General features: G+C 35.5%; 1 protein-coding gene across 1 annotated transcript; it reads left to right on the plus strand.

Annotated features, from left to right (window-relative positions):
- The first annotated feature begins 1,231 nt into the window (after positions 1-1,231).
- Positions 1,232-25,596, plus strand: LOC137813915 (protein RRP6-like 2). Its single transcript, XM_068616397.1, has 14 exons — positions 1,232-2,027; positions 5,012-5,170; positions 9,573-9,731; positions 9,809-9,892; positions 10,718-10,797; positions 10,930-10,980; positions 13,259-13,367; positions 20,056-20,138; positions 20,286-20,331; positions 22,435-22,522; positions 22,623-22,795; positions 23,956-24,240; positions 24,369-24,464; positions 24,793-25,596. Exons 1-14 carry the CDS (start codon positions 1,560-1,562, stop codon positions 25,075-25,077), a joined length of 2,166 nt encoding a protein of 721 aa, XP_068472498.1. The 5' UTR covers positions 1,232-1,559; the 3' UTR covers positions 25,078-25,596.
- Positions 25,597-26,248: the final 652 nt, after the last annotated feature.

Consider the following 26,248-nt stretch of genomic DNA (forward strand, 5'->3'; position numbering starts at 1 on the left):
ATTTCTTGTTGTTACCATGTGGTCACTCTAAAGGGGTTTCTTCCCGGCCCCACGGTGGGTGCAAAAAATGTTCTTACAAGGTCGGGTACCTCTTAGAATGACTCTTGTAGCTTTCGTCTTCTCTCCTGTATTCGGCGCCTCTGTCTGGCAAGTCCTCCAAGAACGGCGGGGTGGGGTACCTGCGAAGGTGCTCCGACGATAAAGTCAGTCCGGGTATAATATGTAGGTATGTTAGGGATTAGAAGATTACCTTTGGCACAGGGTCCCTTATGATATTTATTGTCTTGTGTTGGGCTTCAGCTGTTATGGACCTTATTTTGGGCTCATACGAATGTCCATTTGTGCTTTAATCATAGTTTATGATTAAACTGACTTAATTATGATTAATCACGGTTTATCATTTGCTTGCACGTTCGTTCGATCTTATCGACTATTTGACCTTTCAGTCTCCCAGTAGTACAGTTTCCTCTTTGGAATCAAAAGAAATAACTTGAATTACAAATACAGAATTAATAGAAATAATAATTGAAGCTCAAATAAACCTAATTAAATGAATATTAATGAAAAGAAACAATTCATGTAGTTCTTACCTGCTACTTTGCACATGCTCCTCTGCCAAAAGAGAAATTCAAACCGCAACCAAACCTAATGCATATAAGGGATCACATCCACTCCTCAACTTTGAGTCAAATTAATACATCTTTTATCTGCCTTATGTCCATATAGTCTTATACTCCACATGATTGGACTCATGTTACAAATTTGAAATACCAGGATCAAAAGTTGAACCTAACTAACATCCTTGAGGACCTAATCTACGTTATAGTCATTTCACTCACTTTTTCTACATAAAAAAATATCGTTTTTCCTACATTTTTAAACAACCTATCTTTCTAATATTTTTCACCTTATTTCCTTCTCTTTTCATTCCACTTCGTTCAAACAAAACCTTATTATTTTGTTTACCTCAAATATGAACATTGACCATTAATACCAACATTTTATTACATGAACTATTAAAGTACTTTTCTAATCAATCACCCGAACACAACGCTATAAATTTAATCAATTAAAACAACAATTTATGGACATTGTGGATCTTGTACATCAATTACACATAAATATTTCTTTTTCAAAAAGAAACAATTAATTTATATATCATGTGTGTTACATTTTTTCTTTATCAGTGTCACAACTTACAAACTGTGTGTGAGGTCATCAAATTAAAAGCAACCCACACCTTTTCCATTTACATATGCATATCTGAAAACATATGTAGAAGATTTTCTCTCAACCTTTTTTTCATTCAAAGCAAGTCAAAGTCGAATTTCAGAAGTACATACATTAGTACTCAGTTCCCACGTGCACCGTGTCCTGTCACGTGACATCAACGTATATTATGTCGGACGGTCTCCTCACACGCACTGTTTCGAAACTGAAACTGACACAAACATCAGCGTTCAGAACTGATTACCATTTCCCAACGTCAATGGCGAAAACGCTGAAACCCTAACTCTAAAACCCTTCCAACAAATTTTCCACCGTTTTCTTCACGAACTATGGACTTCGATCACCATCTAACGGAGCTTTCCGCTTCTTCGCCATGCATTCCCTCCGGCGAGGACTTCCATTTCTACTACAAATTCACGGAGTTCCGACGCCCGATAGAAGAAATCGCGCGGAGGACTCAATCAATGCTCAACAGAATCGGTGCGGCGGAGAATATTTGGGGCAGAGGCTCGGCATTTCCCGCTGACGTCGACGACGCGTACGAGTGGCTTGTGAACGCCAATGACGACGTTTTGGAGCTGGTTGATGAGTTGGTGGACGAGTTACGGAGGATTAAGAAGGAGGAGGGAGAGGAATTTGCAAACGAGTTGGAGAGGAAGATGAAGGTGCCGTTTCATATACCTACGATCAAGAAGCCTCAGTATGCATACAATATTGTTGTTGATAATGCAAACCAGCCTTTTGAGCATGTTTTGTTGGAGAAGAGTGAAGATGGTCAGCGGTTTATTCATCCACTGGTTCGTTCATTGCATCGAATTTCAAAATTCATGGTTTTAGTGCTTTTGATGTTATGCAATTCGAAAAGAATTATTGTTTTGGAAATGGAAATATGGGTGTGGTTAAAATCAGGTACGGGGTTATCATTTATTATTAAAATGGTTTCTCTCATATTTGATGGTGAAAAGTGGTTTAAAAAGGTGCGCAGGCTGTTGTGTTTATCTGTTATACTATATCATGATAGGCTATTAGTGTTTGAATATCTGATAAGTCTAGCTCGCCCATGTTAAGAAGCCGTGATGTGAAAGTTACAATGTCATTAACGATTGGACGCATTTCTTTTTGGTTGTAAACACGATTTTAAACTTGTGGTAAGTACTTCATATCACACATGTACAACTGCTGACAAATAAAAAAATGCCTAAAAGTAAACACGTATAAATACTAAATCATCGGAGGTAAAAAATTCAAGCTAAAAGACACAACACATAATGGTGAAACACCTGTTTCTCAGTGGAGTTTGCTATTAAAAAGAAAGGAACAGGGCAGGGACACTGAGACAGAACAGAGATCAGAACATCAGAGGAGGGTTGTTATGGTTAACAGGCTTGCTGGGAATTAACAAAAGTGGTTGGCAAACGCTGGAAATACTGCTGGACAATGGAAGTTGTGGTTTGTCTAGACTCAGCATCACACGATGATGCAAAAGAAAGCTTTTCTTTTTTCATTAACCACTGTAAAGGGTGGAAATTTCCTGATTCCCTGCCTCTCCCCTTCTAAAAGAAAAACCTGTAAATGTTTTTTGTTACATGGACAAAACAAGTTTCTGAACCAAAATTGCTCCCCAAAAATATTAGCCCCAAATGGTTTTTTATTCCTTTTAGGGTTGTGTCACTATTGTGTGGCAATGGCAGTTATTTCCACCACAATTGTGGCCGTGACAACCATGTGAGAACCTTCGTCTGTAGCAGTCCACCAGTCCACAACAGACCATCTCATTAGACCTGCTATAGTGTGGTATTAAGTGCTTCTGGTTTTTGGTAATGATTTGGTTATTTTATTTGGTTCTGCATACATCATGCAGTAAAATCAACCAATGACAGAAGAAGCTCTTGTTTTAGCAAGAATATCGGGCTTCTCATTTGAGAATGGCATTTGTTTGATTCTACTGCTCCCCTTTCATTGTAATGCTCGAAATAACCTTCTCAATTGAGAGGACACAACTATGCAAATTGAATGGGGGATTCTTAGCAAGAGTGTCATAATTGAGATTTTGCCTAGGATTAAGAAAGGGTGTTAAAGATTGTAATTCATAAATCATAATGTGGATTGTAAAATCCTACCAAAAAATATAAAAAGTTATTTTTAAATTAAAATATAAGGATATAATTAACTTATTAACTACTACACTTGATAATACCATGCATTAAAGTTCAAGGAAGATATTTATTATTTATTAACATATCAATTTATTATATATTTGATATTGATTATGGAGTGAGAAAAAAAGAGTAACAAGGGGGAAACATAACAGTGTATAGTGGGTTGTTTGCATTTTGAACTCACTATGTATATATACTGAAAAATAAAGAAAGAATACCTAAAATTAAATAATATTATTGAAGAATCAAATAGATAACAAAGAGATATGGGTTTTGAAATTGTTGGAATTTATTTTGGAAAACTTGCTAGGAACTGATTGGCCAATGCTAAAAAATGAAAACCCAACATTTGGATGATTGAAAACTTGTCAAAAAGTCAATGGACAACATCTAGAACTAGGCAAAGCATAATCAAGTTAAACGGAGGAGTGGTGAGGAGCATAAGTTGCTTTATAGAGGAAGAGGCCATAGTTGGTAAGGTAAAATAAACACAAAGGAGAGTGACTAAGAATGAATACAAAATTCATAGGATTATTAAACTGAACTCTTGATATTTTCTTGTTGTAGTGTTCACTCTAGGTACTATTGGTGAAGTGCATTGCTTTGCCTTCAATAGTTATGTGTGATTTGACTTCCCTTGGAGGAGTGATAGGGTTTCGCTGTGTTCCAATGTGAATGTGGTGTTATCATGTGATTAATAATGCCCAAATTCAAAGGAAGCCCCTAAAGCCACTTAACTTGTGTCTGCAAAGACTTTAAGAAGATTGAAAAGTGGTTGAGCAATTATTCTAGATAGAGAGATGAATGGAGGGATGCGAAACAAAATGAATGATACCAACAAAACTTTTACTAGGAAAAAGGCGGCCTATGGAGGAAGTGCAACTATAAGCAAGGGTGAAACAAGGAGAATATGCAAGTTTGCAAATGCAAAATGTGAGAGATGAGAAAGGATAATATTAGATGTGATGAGAAGTTCAGTATAAGAGATCATATATGCAAAAACAAGCAACTTAAACTTATGGTATTCATAGATAAGCAAGAAGGAGGTAGTGGAAGAAGGGGATGACAATCCAAGAGAAGGGGAATTTCAGCTATCATTGCACAGCATAGCAGGATTCACATCTAGAAGGTCCCTCAAATTGTGGGGACATTGGCTGGAAAAATAGTGCTAATAGACTATGGAGCAACACAATTTTATTGCATATCAATTGGGATCAGAGCTGGTTGCATATGATTTGAAAAGGGTAACCTACAATAGAGTTGACCAAAAAGGATAGTGAAGTGTCAAAGAGTGCAGTCACCTAGATGTAGGCTGCCAAGGGTAGGTACTATGGTAGAGACGTGTATATTATGGTGTGTCTGTGTCCCACATTTTCTTAATTCTGGACTAATGTTCTTTTCCTAAAAAATCAATTCATAAATAGTGTAGAAAGCTTCACATTCAACCATTTTATTACATTTCCATATCTTGCTCCACTTAGCCACCCATGTTTTTTTTTTCTTTAATTTTATTAGTTCAATTAGATTTGTACCAAATTTGTGTGACAAAATCTTAATATATAAAATTGTTCTTAATCTATTATTTCTTAATTATATTCTATAGTAATTAAATTATGTTTCAGGAGAAACTCTCTGTTTTGGATTTTGTTGATAAAGAAAATATTGATGATCTTGTGCCAATAAAGCCTCCGTTACTAGAATGCACCCCTTTCAAGCTTGTGGAAGAAGTCAAAGGATTGAAGGAGTTGGCTGCTAAGCTGTCTACAGTTAATGAATTTGCGGTATACCATAAATGCTATTCATTATATTTTACTATAAAGCTTCCTTCATTTGTACTACTAGATTCTTGTTTTTGTGGCCTCATTGTACATTTATTTTAAAGCCTGTGCATTATTTATTGGCTGGACCATGTTATAACAACAAATTATTGTCTCTAATATGTGCAACTGCAATGGTTCATAATTTAATGTTTGTGCATTCACTTAAGCTGCACAAACTTAATGCATGTCTTGGTATTTGGATATTTATTCCTTTGTTTTGTTTCTGTTCCAATTTCAATTTTGTTGTGTATTGAACAGTTCTTTACAGGAAATAACAAACTCAATATTCTTGACATGCGGTGGATATGTAAATGTAAATTGTACTAATAGTTGTGCTCTTCCTCGTGCAGTATCACTGGTTTGATTATTATTTACTTTGTGTACCTTCCCTTCTTTTTCAGGGATGTTCTTTGTGCTTAGTATAGGAAACTGAATGAGAGTAGTATATCAAAGTTAATTGTCCTTTCCTCTAACTGCTATTGAAGTTGTGTTTGATATTGAGTAGAGTAGTAGGCATTGTTGTGGTGATGCTCAATAAATTACATGTATTAATTGTATCACTTAAACTATGTAAGGAGATAAATAGTTATTTTATTGATAACAATCACTCCAATTACATTCTCATCATCTCTATTTGTAATAATCAAATCCTTTAAAATAAGTAGATAAGAAATGTTGAAATAAATAGAAAGATTCTTAAGATATCATTGGTTTGATTATTATTTACTTTGTGTACCTTCCCTTCTTTTTTAGGAATATTCTTTGTGCTTAGTATAAGAAACTGAATGAGTAGTATATAATAAAAGTTAGTTGTTCTTTCCTCTAACTGCTATTGAAGTTGTGTTTGATATTGTATTGAGTAGTAGGCATTATTGTGGTGATGCTCAATAAATTACGTGTATTAATTGTATCACTTGAACTATGTAAGGAAATAAATAATTATTTTATTGATAACAATCCCTTCAATTACATTCTCATCATCTTGATTTGTAATAGTTAAATCCTTTAAAACAGGGAGATAAGAAATGTTGAAATGAATTGAAAGATTCTAAAGATATATTTTCTTAGTCACTATGGAGATATTGAGAATATTTTTATCCTAATATGTTATTAACAACACTCCTCCTCAAGGTAGTAAATGAATATCAATCATTATCGACTTGCTTACAAGATCTTGTAATTTTCCTTGGGGAAGCTCTTTAGAGAAAATGTCCACATTTTGATGTTTTGGAGGGACATGAGTTGTAACCACATGACCCTTGTTGAGATTATCTTTAATTAAGTACCTTTTAATTTCAATATGTTTGATCCTATCATGTTATGTTGGATTATGGACAATGGTCGTGGCTGACTTGTTATCACAGTACAATTGCATAGAGATGTCAACTTTTATTTAAGGTTATCTAGTATGGTTTTCATTTTGAGTCCTTGATACACACCTTAAGCAAGGGTTTGAAATTTATTTAAGGGTTCGCTTCATTGTCGTCGCCTTGCCTCGCCATCGTCGCCTTGCCATCTTGCATCTCCTTGTTGGGCGTTGACGTCTCAAATCTCTTTAGGTCGCGTTGCCGCGCCTCGCCTTGTTGTCACGGTCCCGTTTAGGTGGGCTCTGGTTCGCTATTTGGGTTGTGTTACTGTTGTGGGTTTGGGGGATTAGAATTTTTTTATTTAGGGTTTGCAAATTGGGGCATATTGAGGGTTTAATATAAAAGTGATTTTTTTATTTAGAATGTGGCTGAAATAAGATTGGGATAAAACTACTTTTTTAAGTGTTTTGGACTCGGATATCTAATATCACACTCCCCTCATGCTGGTGCATATAAATTGTATTTACCCAACTTGTTACAAATATAATCAATCCTAGGCCCTCATAATAATTGATCATTTGAATTAATAAACTTAGTCTTGTATCTCCTGAAACAATCTTTTCTCGAATAAAATGACAATCAATTTCAATATTTGATCCTTTCATGAAAAAATGGATTTAAGCTAATATGAAGAACAACCTAATTATCTCATAAAGTGTTATTTGAGCGACCTCTCCAAATTGTAATTCTTTAAGTAATTGTTTAAGCCAAATAAGCTCACAAGTAGCTGAGTTCATAGCTCTATATTCTGCTTTTGCACTGGATCTCACCACAACACTTTGTTTCTTACTCTTCCAAGAGATCAAGTTATCATGAATGAAGACACAATATCTGGAAGTTGATTTCTATCCGATAGATCTTGTCCAATCAACATTTGAATAACAAACGACTTTAGTATGGTTATTTTGACCATATAACAAACCTTTTCCAAGAGAGCCTTTAATGTACTTCAGTATACGAATGACTGCATTCCAATGGTCTTCACATGGGGAATTAAGACATTGACTCACCACACTGACTGCAAAGAAATATCAGGACGAGTAACAGTAAGATAGTTCAAATTTCCAACTAATCTTCTGTACTTCTTAGGACCTAAGAGAGACCCTCCTGATTGGGTAGAAGTTTGATATTGGGATCCATGGTGTATCAACAGATTTCAAATTCATCAGCCTAGTTTCCTGCAAAATATCCAATGCATATTTTCTTTTAGAGATAACATTATCAGTATTGGATTGTGGTACCTCAATCCCAAAGAAATATTTGAGTTTGCCAAGATCTTGGTTTGAAAGTGGTGACACGGGTGTTGTTTTACCTGTGAGATGCCATGGTGATCATTGTTTGTAAGAACAATGTCATCAGCATATACTACGGGATAGATGCACCCAACACTTGAGTGATGGTAAAAATATGATTGATCTGTTTCACTGCGAGTCATTTCAAACTGTTGAACAACATTGCTAAATTTTGCAAACCAAGCCCCAGGAGACTGCTTGAGGCCATATAACAATTTGTGGAGACGACATACCAATCCAGAAGACTCCCCCTGAGCAACAAAGCCAGGAGGTTGCTCCATTTCTTCATGCAAATCCCCATTAAGAAAGACATGTTTTGACATCTAGTTTATATAGAGGTCATCCTTGAAGAGCAGCCATGGTTATGACCTTTATTTTAATTTGGTCCTTGGATTCCAACATATCCAACCTACTTTGCTTCTTAGCAAGTACAATTGTCTTCCTCGTGGTAGGGTCCTGAAATATACAATAAGAAGAGCGAAAAAAGCTATTAAACAATTAAAATTTTTGTAAGTTTTTGTATAGAAATAAGGCTATTAGTTAGTTGTGAGACATATAAAACATCCTTTAATATAATAGATGATTCTAAAGTTATATTCTCGGATACACTTATGGGTACACTATCACCATTTGTGACTGTAATGAGTTCTCTTATCATTTTGACGTACCAATTAAAGAGTTTAGGAAATGTAGTCATGTATCCAGAATCCAAACACTTAGGACAAAGGGCCAATAATATTTAATGCACTCTTACCTTTCATGTTGAAGTTCCTTTTTATAAGACGTAGCAAAGAGGACCCATTTGGCAAAAGAACAAAAAAAATCTCGATTGACTCAAATCAAAGCCAAATGACATGTCACCACCCCTTGGAATGGGCTCAGAAGGTCCTAACGACCTGGTATTGTGCAGTGGTGAGTGGGCTTTGCCAAGCAAGGCATGTAGGTTACATGCGTCGATATTGGTGGTGGTGTGTGGCAACTTTCTTAACAATGCAACTGTTTTGGAGTGGAAACAGGGCTCCCAAGATCGTGAGCTTGATACGAACCTGGACTATGTAAGGAAATAAAAAATTATTTATTTAACAATCACTCCAATTACATTCTCATCATCTCTATTTGTAATAATCAAATTCTTTAAATTCAGGAAATAAAAATATGCTGAGATGAATAGGAAGATTCTAAAGATATTTTTTCCTAATAACTGTAGAGATATTGAGAATAGTTTTATTGCAATAAGCTACTATTTACAACACTATCAATTAGCTTATTTTGTTTTGGAATGTCTACAGACCTACAAAGCAAGTCTTAAGCTAGCCTTTCAAGCTTGCTAACATGTGCCATATGTGAAAAATAACCAACTAGTATGCCTTTTTCTTTTTTCTGATGTTTAGCTTATGGCAGTGTTGGGTTGTTAAGGTTAAGTTAGTGTGTGCTCAAGTTGTATAACCTATACGACTGTTATTTTTCTGCTTAGACATATGTTTCTCTTGTGATTATATTTGTTTTGGTTAAGCTGTTTTTTGGTATATCATGTTTTTATCCTCTTTTATATCTGTTTTGCAATTTGTTATTGCATTCTGAATGCTGTTTGTTTTTAATGCATTTAATTTAATTATAGTCTGTATTCTCCCTTTTTGATACTACTCCTGTTTGTTTGTTTCATTATATTTTTTTGACATTTTTATCTTGACTTGGAATGTTAAGGTGGATTTGGAACATAATCATTATCGGTCTTTCCAAGGTTTGACTTGCTTGATGCAAATCTCAACCAGGACTGAAGATTTTGTTATAGACACTTTGAAGGTTCGTAATCATGTTGGGCCATACCTGAGGGCAGTCTTCAAGGACCCTACCAAGAAGAAGGTCAAATGCACGTGATTGATGTTTCTTTAATTCATCCAACTTGCTTCTTTTTGTTGACTTTATTTGTGGTTAAATAGGTCATGCATGGAGCAGATCGAGATATTGTGTGGCTGCAACGGGATTTTGGCATTTATGTTTGTAATATGTTTGATACTGGCCAGGTTTGTTTGTACTAAGGATGTTCAGTATTGAAATTATTTTCTTGTTAGTGGTCAAGGAAAGGAAATTGTATGTTGAGTTATATAATTGTTGCCAAATTTTTTCTTAATTAAATAGTTTCTCTAGCTATTTGATACTGGCGCTGCATGTACGGGGCATTTAAAAAATATTTGCAGAAGTAATTTCTGTTTTACCTGGTGTACGGGTAATTTCCCATGTAAACTGTTGTTATGCAAACCATCCCAGAAGCGTAAGTTGTTGGGAGAAAGCACTTGAATTGTTTTTTTATGTCTTGAATTTGTTATCCAAGCAAGGTTAGCTTCATAAATAATACTTGAGAATTGTGTTTAATGTTGGATGAGTTTGTTTCCTTAGATTAATAAGGTGATTATTTTGCTGCGGCCTTGGAGAAAAAAAAACTGGAAATAAGCCCTGCCTTGAGATCTATGTCAGCTTTGCTTTTGTTTAGCCTTTTTCTTTCCTGTCTGATCTAATGACTGAGTTTCTGCACCTCATTATAGAGTTTCTTTTGAAATGGCAGTTTAATGAATATTCTGAGATATGTTCGAGGATTTTATATTATGCTCATGCTTCCCTTGTATGTTTACAAGGTTAAAATTTGGCATAACCCTATTTCAGTGCTCAGATTTTCATACATCCATGTGTGTTGATCTATATTAAATGACAAAACAAACACTAGAGTTCTATCGCTTCTGATCATCCCTGTCATAACCCAAGTTCATTGATTGCATGCTGGGAATTCATTTTATAATGTTCTCTTCTTTTTGTCAAACAGGACTAATGTATATTTTAATTTTGTTGCTCAGGCTTCTAGAGTGTTAAAGTTGGAGAGATACAGTCTGCAATATCTTTTGCAACACTTCTGTGGGATTACTGCAAACAAGGAGTATGTTGTCTTTACTTTTTGGAATTAACCCCTTCTTTAAGTGTCTTTCTTAACTCTTAACACAAGTTTTATAATTTCTTGAGGAATAACTATTCCTTTTATTCTTACCACCATTCTGGAAACTCCTTGCAGATACCAGAATGCAGATTGGAGATTACGGCCTCTTCCTGATGTGATGCTGAGGTACAACTGTGTTTTAAATTTATCACTTCGTTGATTCTTCCCATGGTTTAGGTTTTCGCCTGTTTTTTATTCTTTCAGTATGGGCTTTTGGATGTGTATTATTTTAATTTGTTATCCAATAATAAACACAAAATATGAGATCCAAGTTTCTGGGGACACAAGTCTAATAAGTAGTCTTGTTCTTTGTACTTAGTTGGGGCTTATCTGTAGTTGACCTTAGACCAAGACTCTGGCATTTATTTTAAGCAGAATCATACATGATCATGTTGACATAAGTTTCATAATGAAGCTTTCTTTCATTAGTTACCACCCGCAAAACTCAAGGATTCAGTGAGCCTAGTGACTCGGACAAGAGCACCATGAGATAGTTGGTCTTTCTTTATTTAAAAGATGTGACTAGAAGGGTTATTCACATAGGAATCACTTCCTAGAAACCTTCTCTTTGAATTTTCTGTTAAAGTACCTGGATGCTTAGTAACACGGGAATAATGGGATGTCGAGAATGTGTATTAGGATAATAAATGTATTCATATGAATGGACAATGAAGATATTTAGAATTATGTTATCGTAAATGAATAAAATTCATTTGCCATACTATGAAATTATGGGAAGAGGTGATTGAACATAGATCAATAGAAAAGACTGAGATTATTGAGAATCAACCTAGACAAAATAAGTGACTCATCTCCAGTTCAACCTGCACAAATGTCTAGCTATTCTATCTTGGGAGGTGTGCTCCAATACTGAAGTGTCCTGCCGCACATGCCCCAAAGTTCGTTGTTCCGCTCAACGACACCTTCGTTCGGATCGCCTCCTTGTCATTTTCAAACAAAAGACCTTGACAAACTCAAATATTTCTTGGGGATTGAGGTAGCACAATCCAACAATGGAATTTTCATTTCTCAAAGAAAGTATGCATTAGGTATTTTAGATGAAATTGTACTACTGAATTCCAAGCCCATTGACTCACAATCCCAATCTTCTACCTTGTCAGGGGAGCCACTACCTAATCTTGAGAAATACAAAAGATTGGTTGGAAAATTGAATTATGTCACAGTTACAAATCTTGACATTTCTTTTGGAGACAATGTGGTAAGCTAGTTTCTAAATTCTCCATGTATAGGACATTGCAATGCAATTATTCGCATTTTGAAGTATACTAAAAGTTCTTCTGGAAAAAGTTTGTTATATGGTCACTATAATCCAGTGTTATCAATTATCGGCCATGGTGGATGACGGTAGCGGATTTTTTGACCACCGTCACAACAAGGCAGTGGCAATGCGGATTTTCCATGGCGGCCGCTTTGGGCATCTTAGAATGCTAACGAAAATAAAAAATTTCCTAAAAAGTGAAAAAAACGGTGGCAGTGGTGGCGCCACACACTGTGACGACGCAAAGCATGAAGAAGAAGCTGCGTGCGACTGATGAAGAAGGGTTGCAACATGAAGACCTAAACCTAGTTTTTAGGAGACATAAGTTTGGGCCAAAGGCCCATTTCTAGTTTAACATAATAAAAAACCCTAAAATTTAAATACTGAGTGTGGTGTGTGGCAGTGTGCGGCTCCCTGGTAAACCCCTAATTTAGAATCACAGTTTACTAATTATATTATTAAAATGTTTTTTTTCATTTGAAGTTAACTCTTACAAGTTTACGAGTTGAGTCTACGTAACTCCCATGAATCTAGTTGACTCTCGAGTTTGAAAACCTTGGTAGCAAGATCTAATGCATAAGCAGAATATAGAGCTATAGCCTGTCACTTGTGAGCTTATTTGGCTCAAATAGTTGATTAAAGAATTGAGATTTAGGGAGTACACACAAATGACTCTTATCTCTAATAACCAAGCTGCCTTTCATATTTCTTCAAATCCAATATTTAACGAGAGGACTAAACATATTGAAGTGTAGATTGCCACTTTTCGATAAAAGATTGCATTTAGAGACATCACCACTCAATTTGTTAACTCTAATGATCAGTTGGCAAATTTCTTCACTAAATTATTGCGGGGTCCTAGAATTGATTATATTTGTAACAAGTTTGGTTCATATGATTTATATGCACCAACTTGAGGGGGAGTGTTAAATGTAACTAATATATGGGCCTTGGGCCATCTCTTTGTATCTTTGTATCTCAGACACAACATAGAAAGATTATTTTTGTCTCTTCACCGTATATCTCAACAAACTGATTAGTCTAAAGTCTTGTGTGATATTGACTTGTATATTAAGCTTGTGATTTTTATTACTACAATCTAATGAACTATTTTTCTGATGATAGATATGGCAGAGAGGATACACACTATTTGCTCTATATATATGATTTAATGAGGATCAAATTGTTTACATGGTCTAAGGAGTCTGAAGGTTGTGATAATCCTTTAGTGGAGGTAAGTTGATGCTTACCAACTAATTGAGCATGTAATTTATCAATTAGTTTATTTGATTATTAGATGCTCCTTTGTTCCCTTGGTCTATTTGGTCCAAACTATTTTAACTTTTAAGCTTACTTGAACTAAACTAGTAACTATTTCAATCATGGATAGTTGAAAATCAAGCATTAAAGGGGAATTATTCAAATTAAACTAATCAACATTTCAATCATAGATAGTTGGAATGGGAGCATTAAAAGGGAATAATCTGAATGTTATTGCTTGATTAGGAATACAATCATGAATCTACTTATATAGGTTGGTGATATTGAAGAATAAAAGGAAATAGGGAAATAAAATCTATGAATAATTAAAGGCAGTCAATCTTTGTCCTAAATTGGTGCTAATTGCTAGAAAAATATCCTATCGTAAATTAGTTGCATATTTACAAGACTCTTGCTCAAGTTGGTGAATGAATGTTTGTCATTCCCACCTTGCTAATCTTTCAGTGGACAAACCTTAGTTAACATGATTGCTAGCTAATGTCTATTGGGAACATATATACTTGTTATAAACTAGTATTGTTGAAAAACAACCATCGAGGTGCCATGGTGGGTTTTGGTGGCCAATTTTTTTGTCGGCATTGGGTGTCTCAGAAATCATAAACCCCCCAAGAACACAGTTGAACAGAAGAAGAGGAAGCCTTGGGTTAGTGTGACCCAACCTGACCTGAGGCATGTAAACCTTAATTTTTTTTTTCTCTAATGTTTTTCATTATGGGTTTGACAAAATTGTAGTAGATGGCGTCAATTTTAAAACATTTTTTCTAGCTTAAAATGTGAGATAGCCATAATAAATGAGTTTTGTCTTTATTTTTTTAGTTCGATCAAATATTTGGTGTCCTTCCATACTACTACTCTTTTTGGTTTTAAATATTTTGTTCCTTTTATTGATAACTATTTTGAGTGTACTTGGATTTGGTTAATGAAGAATTCATAAAAAAAGAGTGTTTTCTAATGAAATCAAAATAGAATTTGGTATATTTATTCATGCTTTACGTAGTGACAATGCTTATGAATATTTGCCTCACCAATTCCAATAGTTCATGGCATCCATCCCTATTCTTCATCAAACTGTGTCCTCATACTCAACAAAATGGAGTAGCCACACAAAAAGAAACTTCTTATTGAAACTACTCAGAAGTTTCTTTTTCACAATCATCTTCCTCACAATTTTTGGTGGAGTGGTCTCCTAACATGTTATCTCATTAATTGGATGTCATCAACTATATCTTAATGATTAGGTGACCCTCTTTCTCCTTTTTCCTCACTTTATATACAATCTTCCTCTAAGTTCCTATGCCAATTAGACAACACGTGCCATGTTCCTATATGATAAGGAATTAGCATCAAAGGTTACAAAACAATTTAAAGAGCGAGTCAATAAGTTTAGAGGGACTAAATTATAAGGACAACGTGGAATGTACAAGACAAAGTTAAGATTTAGAGGCGATTATCAAGAATTGAACTTTAAACCTAATTCAAGCTTATAAAATCGACTTATAAGGTAAACTTTGCACTCACTTATGTATTATGAATTGGCCTTATCTCTAGTCGATGTGAGATCTCCTGCACACACCCCTCGCGACGAGACTAGCCAACTCGTGTGTGGGGCTATATATTTATAGATAGTTTGATAGCGCCCTAATAACGGCCCGATAGCGAGTGACACGATAAGCCCAACAAACTCTCGCTAGGATAGACTTTAAATGACTCTGATATCATCTTAAAAAGTGGACTTTAAGCCTAAGTCAACCTTGTCGAACCAATTAATAAGGTGAAATTTGCACCCACTTATATACTACGAAATGTCCTTTGATGTGGTATCTCCAACACCCCCCGTCACGTTGAGACTTGCCAACTCATGCGTAAGATTATTTATTTATGGGTGGTCAGATAGTGACCCAATAGCTGGTGACCTGATAAACCCAACAAACTTTAGCTATGATAGACTCTAAATGACTCTGATATCATACTAAGAAGTGAACTTTAAGCCTAACTTAAGCTTACAAAACCGGTTTGTAAGGTGAGGTTTGCACCCACTTATATACTATGAAAAGTCTTTATCTCTAATCGTTGTGAGATTTTTTTTTTCAGAATAGGAAAAGGCATGAATTTAAAACACTTCTCTGGAAAACAAAAATTAAAGAATGAGATTCAGGGCCAAAACATAAGTACAACTGACCAAGGTCTAAAACAAAGGGTGCCTTATGTGGCAGCAGTCTCAAAACTAAAAGCTGTAAGAAGAAAATGCCCTACAGTTCTTCGGGTCCTAGAGAAAAAGAAGGGGGAAATGAAGGAATTGAACAAATAAAAGAAAACATTAGACATGGCTTTGGCTTTGCTTTACTAGTCAAGTCAACTGCACTGCACTAATGCCAGCCAACTAGTTGTATCAGGCAGCTGCTTGGATTTGCCCATTGGATATGTTTTTTCTTATGCTTGGATGTGATAAAAGTAAGTGAGATTCAAGCTCAGGTGATGATGTATATTTTATATATATGGAATAGTATAAGTGGAAAGAAATAAATGAAATATATTTCTGAGATATCTTACAAATGTGATTACAGTCTCTATCTATAGACGGTTTTACAACCTAATTAAGGAAAGAAATAATAGGTAATGAAAGCAAAAAATAATGGGTGTTTAAAGCTATACAAATCAAATAAAATCAAATCACTAACAACCTAATAAATATAAAATGGAATCTGCACTTAATTATAACATAATCCTCCTGATTATGCAACACTCCCCCTCAAGTTGGTGAATGTATATCTATCATTCCCAACTTGCAAGTAAGATCTTCGAATTGTTTTGTGGGAAGTCCCTTTGTAAACATATCTGCCAATTGGAGTCTTGAAGGAATGTACTCAGTGGCTATAAGACCATCATCCAACTTCTCTTTAATAAAGTGTCGGTCTATCTCTACATGCTTTGTTCAATCATGCTGAACTGGATTATGTGCTATACTAATTGCGGACTTATTATCACATGCCAAACCCACAGGAGGAGATATTTTATTTTTAGGTCATCAAGTATGATCTTCATCCATAAGAGTTCACACACCCCTTGAGCCATGGCTCTAAATTCTGCCTCTGCATTTGATCTTGCAACTACATTTTGCTTCTTACTCCTCCATGTCACCAAATTTCCACCCAAGAACATGTAGTAGCCTGTGGTGGATCTCCTATCAACAATCGATCCTGCATAGTCAGCATTAGTATATACTTTCATGGATAAGTTTTTCCCCTTTTTGAATAACAATCCTTTTCCTGGAGAGACTTTTAAGTACTGAATAATTTTATCTACTGCCTGCAAGTGTCTTTCTCTAGGATCATGCATAAATTGGTTAACCACACTAACTGCATAGGCTATGTCTGGCCTAGTGTGTGATAGATAAATGAGTTTTCCCACAAGTCTTTGATATTGTGTCTTCTCCACTTTTGGGTTTCCCTCATCATTCCCAATCCTATGATTTTGCTCTATTGGCACTCCAGTGGGCTTACAACCCAACTTACCAGTCTCTTTGAGAAGATCAAGGATGTATTTCCTTTGAGAAATAAAGATGCCCTGTCTCGAGTAAGCAACCTCTATCCCAAGGAAGTACTTCAGCTCCCCAAGATCCTTCATTTCAAATTGAGCAGCCAGTCTCTCCCTCAAATTTTGTTTTTCAATCTCATCATCACCTGAATAATCATATCATCTACATAGACCTAAAGTAGAGTGAGTTTACCATTCTGAGAATGTTTTATAAACAAAGTATGGTCACCTTGGCTTTGTTGGTACCCCAAAGATACCATAGCTTGAGTAAACCTTCCAAACCAAGCACGAGGTGATTGTTTAAGACCATATAGGGCCTTCTTAAGTCTACACACCTTATTCCCTTCATTAACAACACCATACTCAAGTGGAATCTCCATGTATACTTCTTCCTCCAAACTTCCATGCAAGAAGGCTATTTTAACATCAAATTGATGCATCGCCCAACCAAAGTGTGCTGCCAGGGAAAGAATAATCCTGACTGTATTCATTTTTGCCACTGGAGCAAAAGTCTCCTCATAATCGATCCCATAGGTTTTAGTGTACCCTTTTGCAACCAACCTTGCTTTATACCGATCCAGTGTGCCATCAGACTTATACTTAACTGTGTATATCCACCTACAACCCACTGCTTTCTTATCTTTTGGTCTCTCTACAATCTCCCAAGTCTCATTCATTTCTAACACGCTCATTTCTTCATTCATGGCTCGAATCCAGTTCTCATCTTTTAAGGCTTCTTGTACCGATGTAGGGATTCTAATAGAATCAATAGCTGAAAGAAAACTCTGGTGTTGCATAGAAAGTTTTTCTGTAGACACAAATTGAGATATAGGATATTTGACACAAGATCTTTTTTCTTTTCTCAAGGCAATAGGTAAATCATTTAGGTTAGGTTCAGAAGCAGTATTTAAGGTGTCCTTAAGAGTCTCACAGGTATGAGTTCTTACCTCCGATTCAGACAATTGAAGTTGTTGTTCGACCAGGACGGGTTCTTGTTGCCTTTGTTGATATTGTTTTCCAAAATATTTGTCTTCATTATTCTTCTCTGGTAATGATGTTGGTGCAGGGTCTTTGTCATCCTCCCTAAGAATGAAATCCTGCAACAAAGGAAAAGGTGGCAACTCAAGATTCTCAGCTTCTTGAATACTCTCCCCCTAAAGCTGAGAACTAGGAAAGAAAGACTCTGTTTCATTAAAGGTAACATCCTTGGAAACATAGACTTTACGACTTTGAGGGTGATAACATTTGTACCCCTTTTTGTTGGGGGCATAACCAATGAAGACACATTTGATGGCGCGAGGATCTAACTTACCCCGATAAGGACTATGAACATGGACAACCAAAGACACGATTCTGAAGACTAGTCAACATGGGAATAGAAGGATAGTATGTGGTCATAAGCTGAATAGGAGTAACACCCTCTAGAACCCAAGAGGGTAATCTATTAATCAAATAAGTGGCAGTCAGGACTGCTTCCCCCCAATAAGATCTAGGAACAGATGTTTGGAAAAGTAAAGCTCGAGTAACCTCAAGGAGATGACGATTTTTCCTTTCAGCAACCCCATTTTGTTGAGGAGTGTCCACACAGGTTAATTCATGAACAACTCCATTTTCCTGAAGGAACTTGGAAAGGTTTTGGTTCACATATTCTCTTCCATTATCAGAACGCAATCTCTTAATTGGACTTTCAAATTGTGTTTGAATCATTCTGTAAAACTTTACAAACAGGTGAAAAACTTCAGACTTATCTTTCATGAGAAATATCCAGGTAAGCCGAGTACAATCATCAATAAATGAAACAAACCATTTTGCACCCGAGATATTAGGAATAGGTGAAGGTCCCCATACATCTGAATGAATAAGATCAAAAGGTTTAGAACTTTTATTACCATTGGGAGGAAAAGTTGTTCGATGGTGTTTAGCAAACTGACAAACATCACAATGAAATGACTCAGCAGACACTTTTGTAAATAAAACAGGAAATAAGGACTTTAGGGTACTAAAGGGAGAATGACCAAGACGTCTGTGTTGAAGCCATATCTGAGAGGATGACCAAGATTCACGACCTTGTTGGAGATTAGAAGTGTGTGCCTATAGTCTAGCACACTTTTTATTTTCTTCATGCTGTAAATAAAATAACCCGCCCTGCTCTTTAGCAATTCCAATAGTCTTCCCCGTGGCAAGATCCTGAAAAACACAATGGGAAGGGAAAAATACCACTGCACAATTTAAATCTTGGATAACCTTTTGAATAGACAAGAGGTTATTGGATAGTTTGGGAACATGAAGCACATTTTTTAAAGGAAATGAAGGTTGAAGGTGAATGTTACCACAACCATTAATGGGGGTAGTGGAACCATTAGCAACAGTAATATATGGGTTACCAGATAAAGCAGTGTAGGATGAAAAAGAAGAGGAATGAGGTGTCATATGATCAGTAGCACTAGAGTCCATAATCCAGATATTTTCAGTACTAGAAGCATTAAAGGATAAAAAACTCGAACTCTTACCACTCATAGTGAAGGAACAATAGCTAGATGGCTTATTAAGGGAGTCCATGAGAACTCAAAACCAACTGAGTTTTAGCTCATTGTTTCTCTCTTTCCTATAGTTTAACATCTTGATTGAGCAACTACACTTTGGTTTTTGCTTTCTTTCTTTTCCATGTGACAAAGAGTCTCCCAAAAACATGCAATAGCCTCAAGTTGATGATGACTGCATAGTCAACATCTGTGTAGGCTTTCATTGTCAAACTTCCGCGACTTTTGAATAACAGGCCTCTCCATAGTGTGGATTACGAATACTGGAGAATTTGATCACCAGCTTGCCTATTGGCTTTGCCCTTTGGTTCATGATGTGTTAGCTTACAATACTAATAAATGCTAGTTCTGGTTGAGTCTGTCAAATATCTCAATTTCAGTACCAATCTCTGATTGTGCAATCAATCTGTCCTCTGATTAGTGCTAATTATAGTAGTATCCATTCTTTCCAAAATTAATCACTTATTAACAACATAGATCTTTAATCAAAATGCAAAACAACACTACAAAATGGCTGACTTAATGAATCTCTTTCAGCCTTTTAACTAGAATTCCGTTTACTTACAGGTTTACAAGCGCAGTTATGATGTCTGCATGCAGTTATATGAGAAGGACCTGCTGACAGAAAACTCGTACCTTCATTTATATGGGTTTGTTGCCTTTTCTATATTGTCAATCTTTCATTACTTCAGCATTCTTTTCTAGTAGCAAGTTTTTCAAACTACAATTCTTCAGCTTCTGTGTAGAGTGAGTTTTGAAGTATTTGTGTTGCATTTATTGCTGTTTTTTCTATGAAGGTTGAAAGGGGCTGGTTTTAATGCTCAGCAGCTTGCTGTTGTTTCAGTAAGTTTCTCTTTGACTTTGTTAAAAATAAGAATATACATTTATTTTATTGCCATTCTATCGGGATATAGTATTTGATCTAGAAGAAATTGAATATCCTCTCATGTGTAACTAATATAATTAGCCTATATAGATAAACTTCGTGGTGTCACTCAAATACACTGTTTCAGCACAATATGCCCTCTGTTCTTCTGTCATTACTTAAACTAGGAATGTAAGCATGTTTTTTCTCTTGAATACCATTTTTTCGTTCATATTGGTAGCCTAGCTATGTTCTCAAAATCACAACTTTACTCGGACTCCTACAATTTTGGATGGTGTTGATGAATTGTGATAACTGTGATCATGCCTAGCACACTATAGTTGTGGGCACTTTTAAGATGGTGGTTACTTTTTTTAGATTAGGCTCTGAATATGCTTAGAGGATGACTCGGTGGTACAGGACATCCTCAATGCACGTATTGCAAAAGAATAGGTCATGCCCAAGAAAATTTCTATTCTCCATGACTTTCCTAACAAGACAATCAATATCTCCAAATTTGTGGTTCATGAAAAGTTTTCTGACGAGAATATCAAGAATATTTGAGATTGTAATCCAACAGCCTAGCACAACCATCTACAAATCTTAGTTTGTCAACAACTTGCATTCACAATTTGTGGAAAGTCAAAGTTCATGGATAATTGACTCATGCTTCCTGATGATATTTCTGGTAATACCTCTTTGTCCTCATCCCTTTGCTTCCCTAAAAATTCTCATCTCATAACCATAGCCAATGTATCTAAAATTGTTTCCAAGGAATTGTTCGAGCTTCCCTTTCTCATTCCAAAAACTTAAAATTTGCTCTCTGTGTTGGTGTATGTCCCTTCAATCTTATTTCTTCAAGTCAATTAACCAAGTCGTTAATGAAAGATGTACTGAACTTTTGTCTGTCTTGATGTCTTAATGAATAAAAAATCAATTTCGCCAAGGAATCAAAATTTAAGAAGTGACAATTTGGGACCCAAATAAGAAATTAATGGCAAAATAGGGTGATTCTATCTGTGACCCCAAAAATATAGAAGACTTGTTAGAAAGCTTATTTATCTTACTATGATTAGACCAAATATGTCTTTTCATGCAGACTTCTTGTATTGATATTGGAATATTGTCATTTGTATTCTAAGATACCTCAAAAAAGGGTTCAAGAGAATGTTTGTTATATGAAGATAAAGGTAATACCCAAATCTGTGGGTATTGTTATGTTTGTTGATTGAGTAGGATTTCATATGGACAAACACTCTACTACATGATATTGTTTTTTCATTGGAGGAAATATCATTTCTTGGAAAAGTAAAAAAACAAAAATGTTGTTGTCCGATAAACTGCTAAAATTGAATATAGGGCAATGACATGTCTCACTTGTGAACTTGTGTCTCTAAAACAATTCCTCCATGAATTAAAATTTTGAAATTTAGCAAATGAAGATGTATTGTTGATAATCAAGCAGCTCTCCACAGTGCTTCCAATCTTATGTTCCATGAGAGGACCAAACACAAAAATCATCTGTCATTTTATTTGAGAAAAGTTGTTGTTCAAGGAAATTTGTACTAAGTTTTTGTCGGATCCAATAACTTGCAGATATGGTAACAATCCTTGAAAGGGTTTCGGATTGAACTTATTTGTTCCAAGCATCGCACATACAATTTGTATGCTACAGTTTGAGGGGGAGTTTAAGAATAGGCATTATTTAAAAACTGTTTTGGGTTGTACCTATCTGTACCTAGGGTTCTACAGGTGCCTTTACTTGTTTTCTATCCATTTCTCTCTCACTGTATCTCTTCAGATTGATCTAACAGACTCTCTATATAAATATGAGAACCTAAGAGAGTCTTGTACAAACTCTGTAAATATATTCTCTTTTTATTTTTCTCAAGTACTTTGTGTAGTGATATGGTTTAAATAGAGCATATAATTCTTGAGCAGTCTTCACCTTGTGAGTTAATTTTGTGAGGTTTAAGGTAGGCCTAAAGTTCAGATTCTAAGGCATATTGCTGCTTCTGCGTCAAATTTCTGTATGAATCACAACCATTATATTTCATATACACTGTGCATGTCTCACACAGGGGCTCTGGGAATGGCGTGATGGTCTTGCTCGTGCAGACGATGAAGGGTCTGGCTATGTATTGCCAAATAAAATTATTCTTGAAATTGGTAAATGAAATTTATGTAGACTTCTCTATTGTCTTCTGCTTAATAAGTAGTACTTTTGCACAGCAAACAACAATTCAGTTTTTGTTTTCTCATTTCAAAGCCAAGCAGATGCCTGTCATTATAAGCAATTTACGGAGAATAGTAGGATGGTCAAGGCTCCCATATGTTGAGCGCAGCCTTGATGTCATTGTCAACATTGTCAGACATTCTATGCAAAATGCTGTTGCCTTTGAAGAGGCTGCACTACGTTTGAAAGAAGAACATGCAGCAAGTGTAAGTAGCATGTTGATTGGTTGAAACCTTGCTTGAATGATGCAAGAATTTTCAGTAGCGTGTCTGGTTGGTACTTAATGCTGATTTGCGTTGTTTTGAATAAACCTGAACGTTCTATTCTTGGTAATTTATCCTTTGCACTTATTCTTAATTGTTAAGTGATCAAGATGAACTGGAATAATGTGACTTGCCACATCCAGCTGTAGGCTGTTGACTGTTATCTTACTGTAGGACAAAAGTAGTAAGAAGAAGATTGCATACACAAATAGGGATAATTTATCACATGTCGAAATAACTATCTACTATCACATATGAAAGCATAATTGCCTCGTACATATATTGTAGCCGCCTTCTGTAAGTGTTCAGTTTTTTTAGTTCCAAAATGGATGAAATTAATCATTGGTACATAACAATAAGTTGACTGGATCTGATCATGTGATATCAATAAAATTATGAACATGCTTCCAATTGAGCTTGGTTGAGTTGTATTTGGTGTAGTCGGATTAAACTCTTTATCTTTTCTCCTTTTGGGTTCACATTAGTTTATAATAAAAAGAATATTGAGATAGTTTGTGAAAAAAAAAGTTTAAATTAAGCCAATCCACACAGCCATCTGATTTACATATTTTAGAATATTTTTTAATTGTCTGCTCCCTAATCTCTGGGAATTACTTCTTCTGAAAGTGTGTATTTGGCGGAGGAAAGAAATAAGATGAAACCAAATAGGTAGAGTGATAATAGATGAGAAATAAAGTGAAAAGTAAAATTGTTTAGTTAAACAGAAGTAGAGAAGATACAAGGAGAAAAATACAGGGATGACTCGAAATAGATGAGAAATAAAGTGAAAAATAAAGTTGTTTAGGTAAAGAGAATTAGAGAAGAGATGGGGAGAAAGATATAGAGATGAGATGACTAGAAATAGATGAGAAATAGTATTACGGATCCTTCACTATTTTTAAATTAGTTCTTTCCTTTCTCTTCTCTACCGAACACCAAGATTCATTATTTCTTTATCCATCTTCACCCATCCTCTCAACCTATAAGCCACCCTAACTGTTTAGTGCCTAACCAGCTTCCAAAGTAGATATTTTATGACTTTTTATTTGGTTTTAATTAATGGTTTTTTATATGTTGATAAATTGTATATGATCATGATACAGTTGTCAAATGTTGTACCCGTTAAGGATGGATCTGAAGTACCTCAGACGAAGGTTGGATGTGCAGCAACAGGAAGTATTGAAGTTCAAAATGACACCTGTATTGATATCTCAGGGAATTGTTTGTTTTCTGGTGACCTGGAGGAGGAATGTTTTCAGCATCAAGATAAAGATGGACAAGGAAAAGTTATATCGAATTGTCTCCCTTCAAATTTCGTAAGTGCCAGTCCCACTATTCCAGAGAAGACTCAAGATGCTGCAAACGTTATTGCACTCTCCACAGCGAAGGTTTTAAAAATAAAAAATTCCAATCTCTTTCACTTGCTATTCTAACATGGATAAAACAAAAAATCAAGGGGAAAAAGGCTGTTTCAGTGTCTTTCCAATCAATCTAATCCTCGCTAATTGGTTGATAGGGCAATGGAGAGGTGCTAAAACTGCCTACTGGTGCTGTTAATGCGCCACTGCTGAGCTATTCAATTTCAGAATGGAAGCACGATCCTAATAAAAAGGTGAGCTTGTCATAAATATTTCAAAAGATGTGTATTGCGATAAGGTTGTGTTGCTTTTCCTTTTTGGCTGTCATTTTCAATATTAGCATTCTTGAAATTACTTATGTTTGAGATACTATTATTATTTTTGAAAAACTTTAACAAATAGCAAGCCACGATTTTTTTTACTGCTAAATAAGCTAATTTAAACGTGTACCGAGTCTTTTGGTGAGCCTTTTTTACTCAATTATTTAATGATGCATGCATGATTACAGTACCTTCTAAATTTATATTTGGACCACTATTTCTGTGCAACTTTTTCAAGTCTGCTTTCTGGGTTGGTTCTTAGGTCAAGGAGGAGATCAAGCTAGAACAGATTAAACCATCGGACAATCTTCCATCCCTTTTTGTTTTGGACAACAGTGAGAAGTCAAAACTAGTTGTAGAAACTCCAAGTGTAGCATCTGAAAAATCAGACCCACAGAAGAAACCTGTTTCAGGTTCAGTTTCTACCTCCACCCTTGTGGGGATTGTAACGGTAATCTCTGATTCAGACTCGGAGGATATGCTGCAGCTAAAGAACTCCAACAACCACCCAGGGGAAAATTCTCTTGTGCCCAGGAAAAGAACATAAAAGATGAGTCAAGGTCTCAGTCTGAATTGTTATCAAACTTTGTGACATTGTTTTCAGAAACAACTTAACTAGAGCAGAACCGGAGACAACCGAAGAAGAATCCAGTGGCTTTTTAGCAACTTTCTTTTGATGTTGAAGTGGCAAGGAGACAAGTTTCCCTTTGGAAGAGACAGAGAAAATGCATTTTGCTAGAGCCAACGTGACTCGGTAGCAAAATCAAAACTTCAACCCTAAAGCGTGGGGAAGAAGCTGTGATTTTTTGACAAAAGCTGCAAGCTAGATGTTGGGTCTTTTCAGCTTCTGGGATGGAATGGCGGCATTTGGGTGATTAACTGAAATTAGGTTGCATCATTATTTTCTTTTTACAGAGAAAAACTGAAGTTGCCATTATCAGTGTCTTTGAATAGTAGTCCACAAAAATTAAAAACAGCTATATTTCGTTAGCCGTTCAAATCTGGATTGATATAACATTTTCTTGTACAGAAAACAAGTTCTTAAAATACAGACGCTTTTCATGTATTTTGTTTTTAACAAGAAAAAAGTTTTAAAATTTAGAGTTGCTTTTAAAAGATAAATTAAAAATATTTTCACAATAAACATAATTTAATTTATTAGAATCGTCTGTAATCTTCTTTTGTACACACTTCAAATTGGATTTAATTTCTACTGTATCATCCCACTAATTAATATATTATGACAATAATAGACTGAATTATATGGCTCTGTATGTTTTATTGAGAGAATAAAAAATAAATCAGTTTTAAGCATTACAGTTAAATATTAACATTAGCATGCTAAATTTTTCGTGTAGGATGGTTGGGGTTCTCGAGGTGATGCATGACTACTGGCAACATTCAATGTGTGGCAGAGATGTGAAGTTTGGTAGAGCCACGATTTCGAGATGCACCGTTTTATTAGATGCATTCAATGGAGTGGATTTCGTGTCGTTTCGGATATCGAGTAGTATTGGCCATTGGATCACATTAGATCTAATGGTGTTGGATGAAGGGTAGAGGACTCTCTCTCTTACTTGCTTTGCTATAAATAGCGCTTCATTAGAACGTGGGAGGGTTTACGCCTTCCTGCTTGCTCTTAGAACTTGTGTCGTTTGCTCCAAGTGTCAAGTCCGCTACTTTCTTTAAATTGTCAAGTTTTCAGGTCAGTAATGTCT

This window comes from Phaseolus vulgaris, chromosome 1 (assembly GCF_051622355.1).
Source record: "Phaseolus vulgaris cultivar YP4 chromosome 1, ASM5162235v1, whole genome shotgun sequence".
Taxonomy (NCBI): domain Eukaryota; kingdom Viridiplantae; phylum Streptophyta; class Magnoliopsida; order Fabales; family Fabaceae; genus Phaseolus; species Phaseolus vulgaris.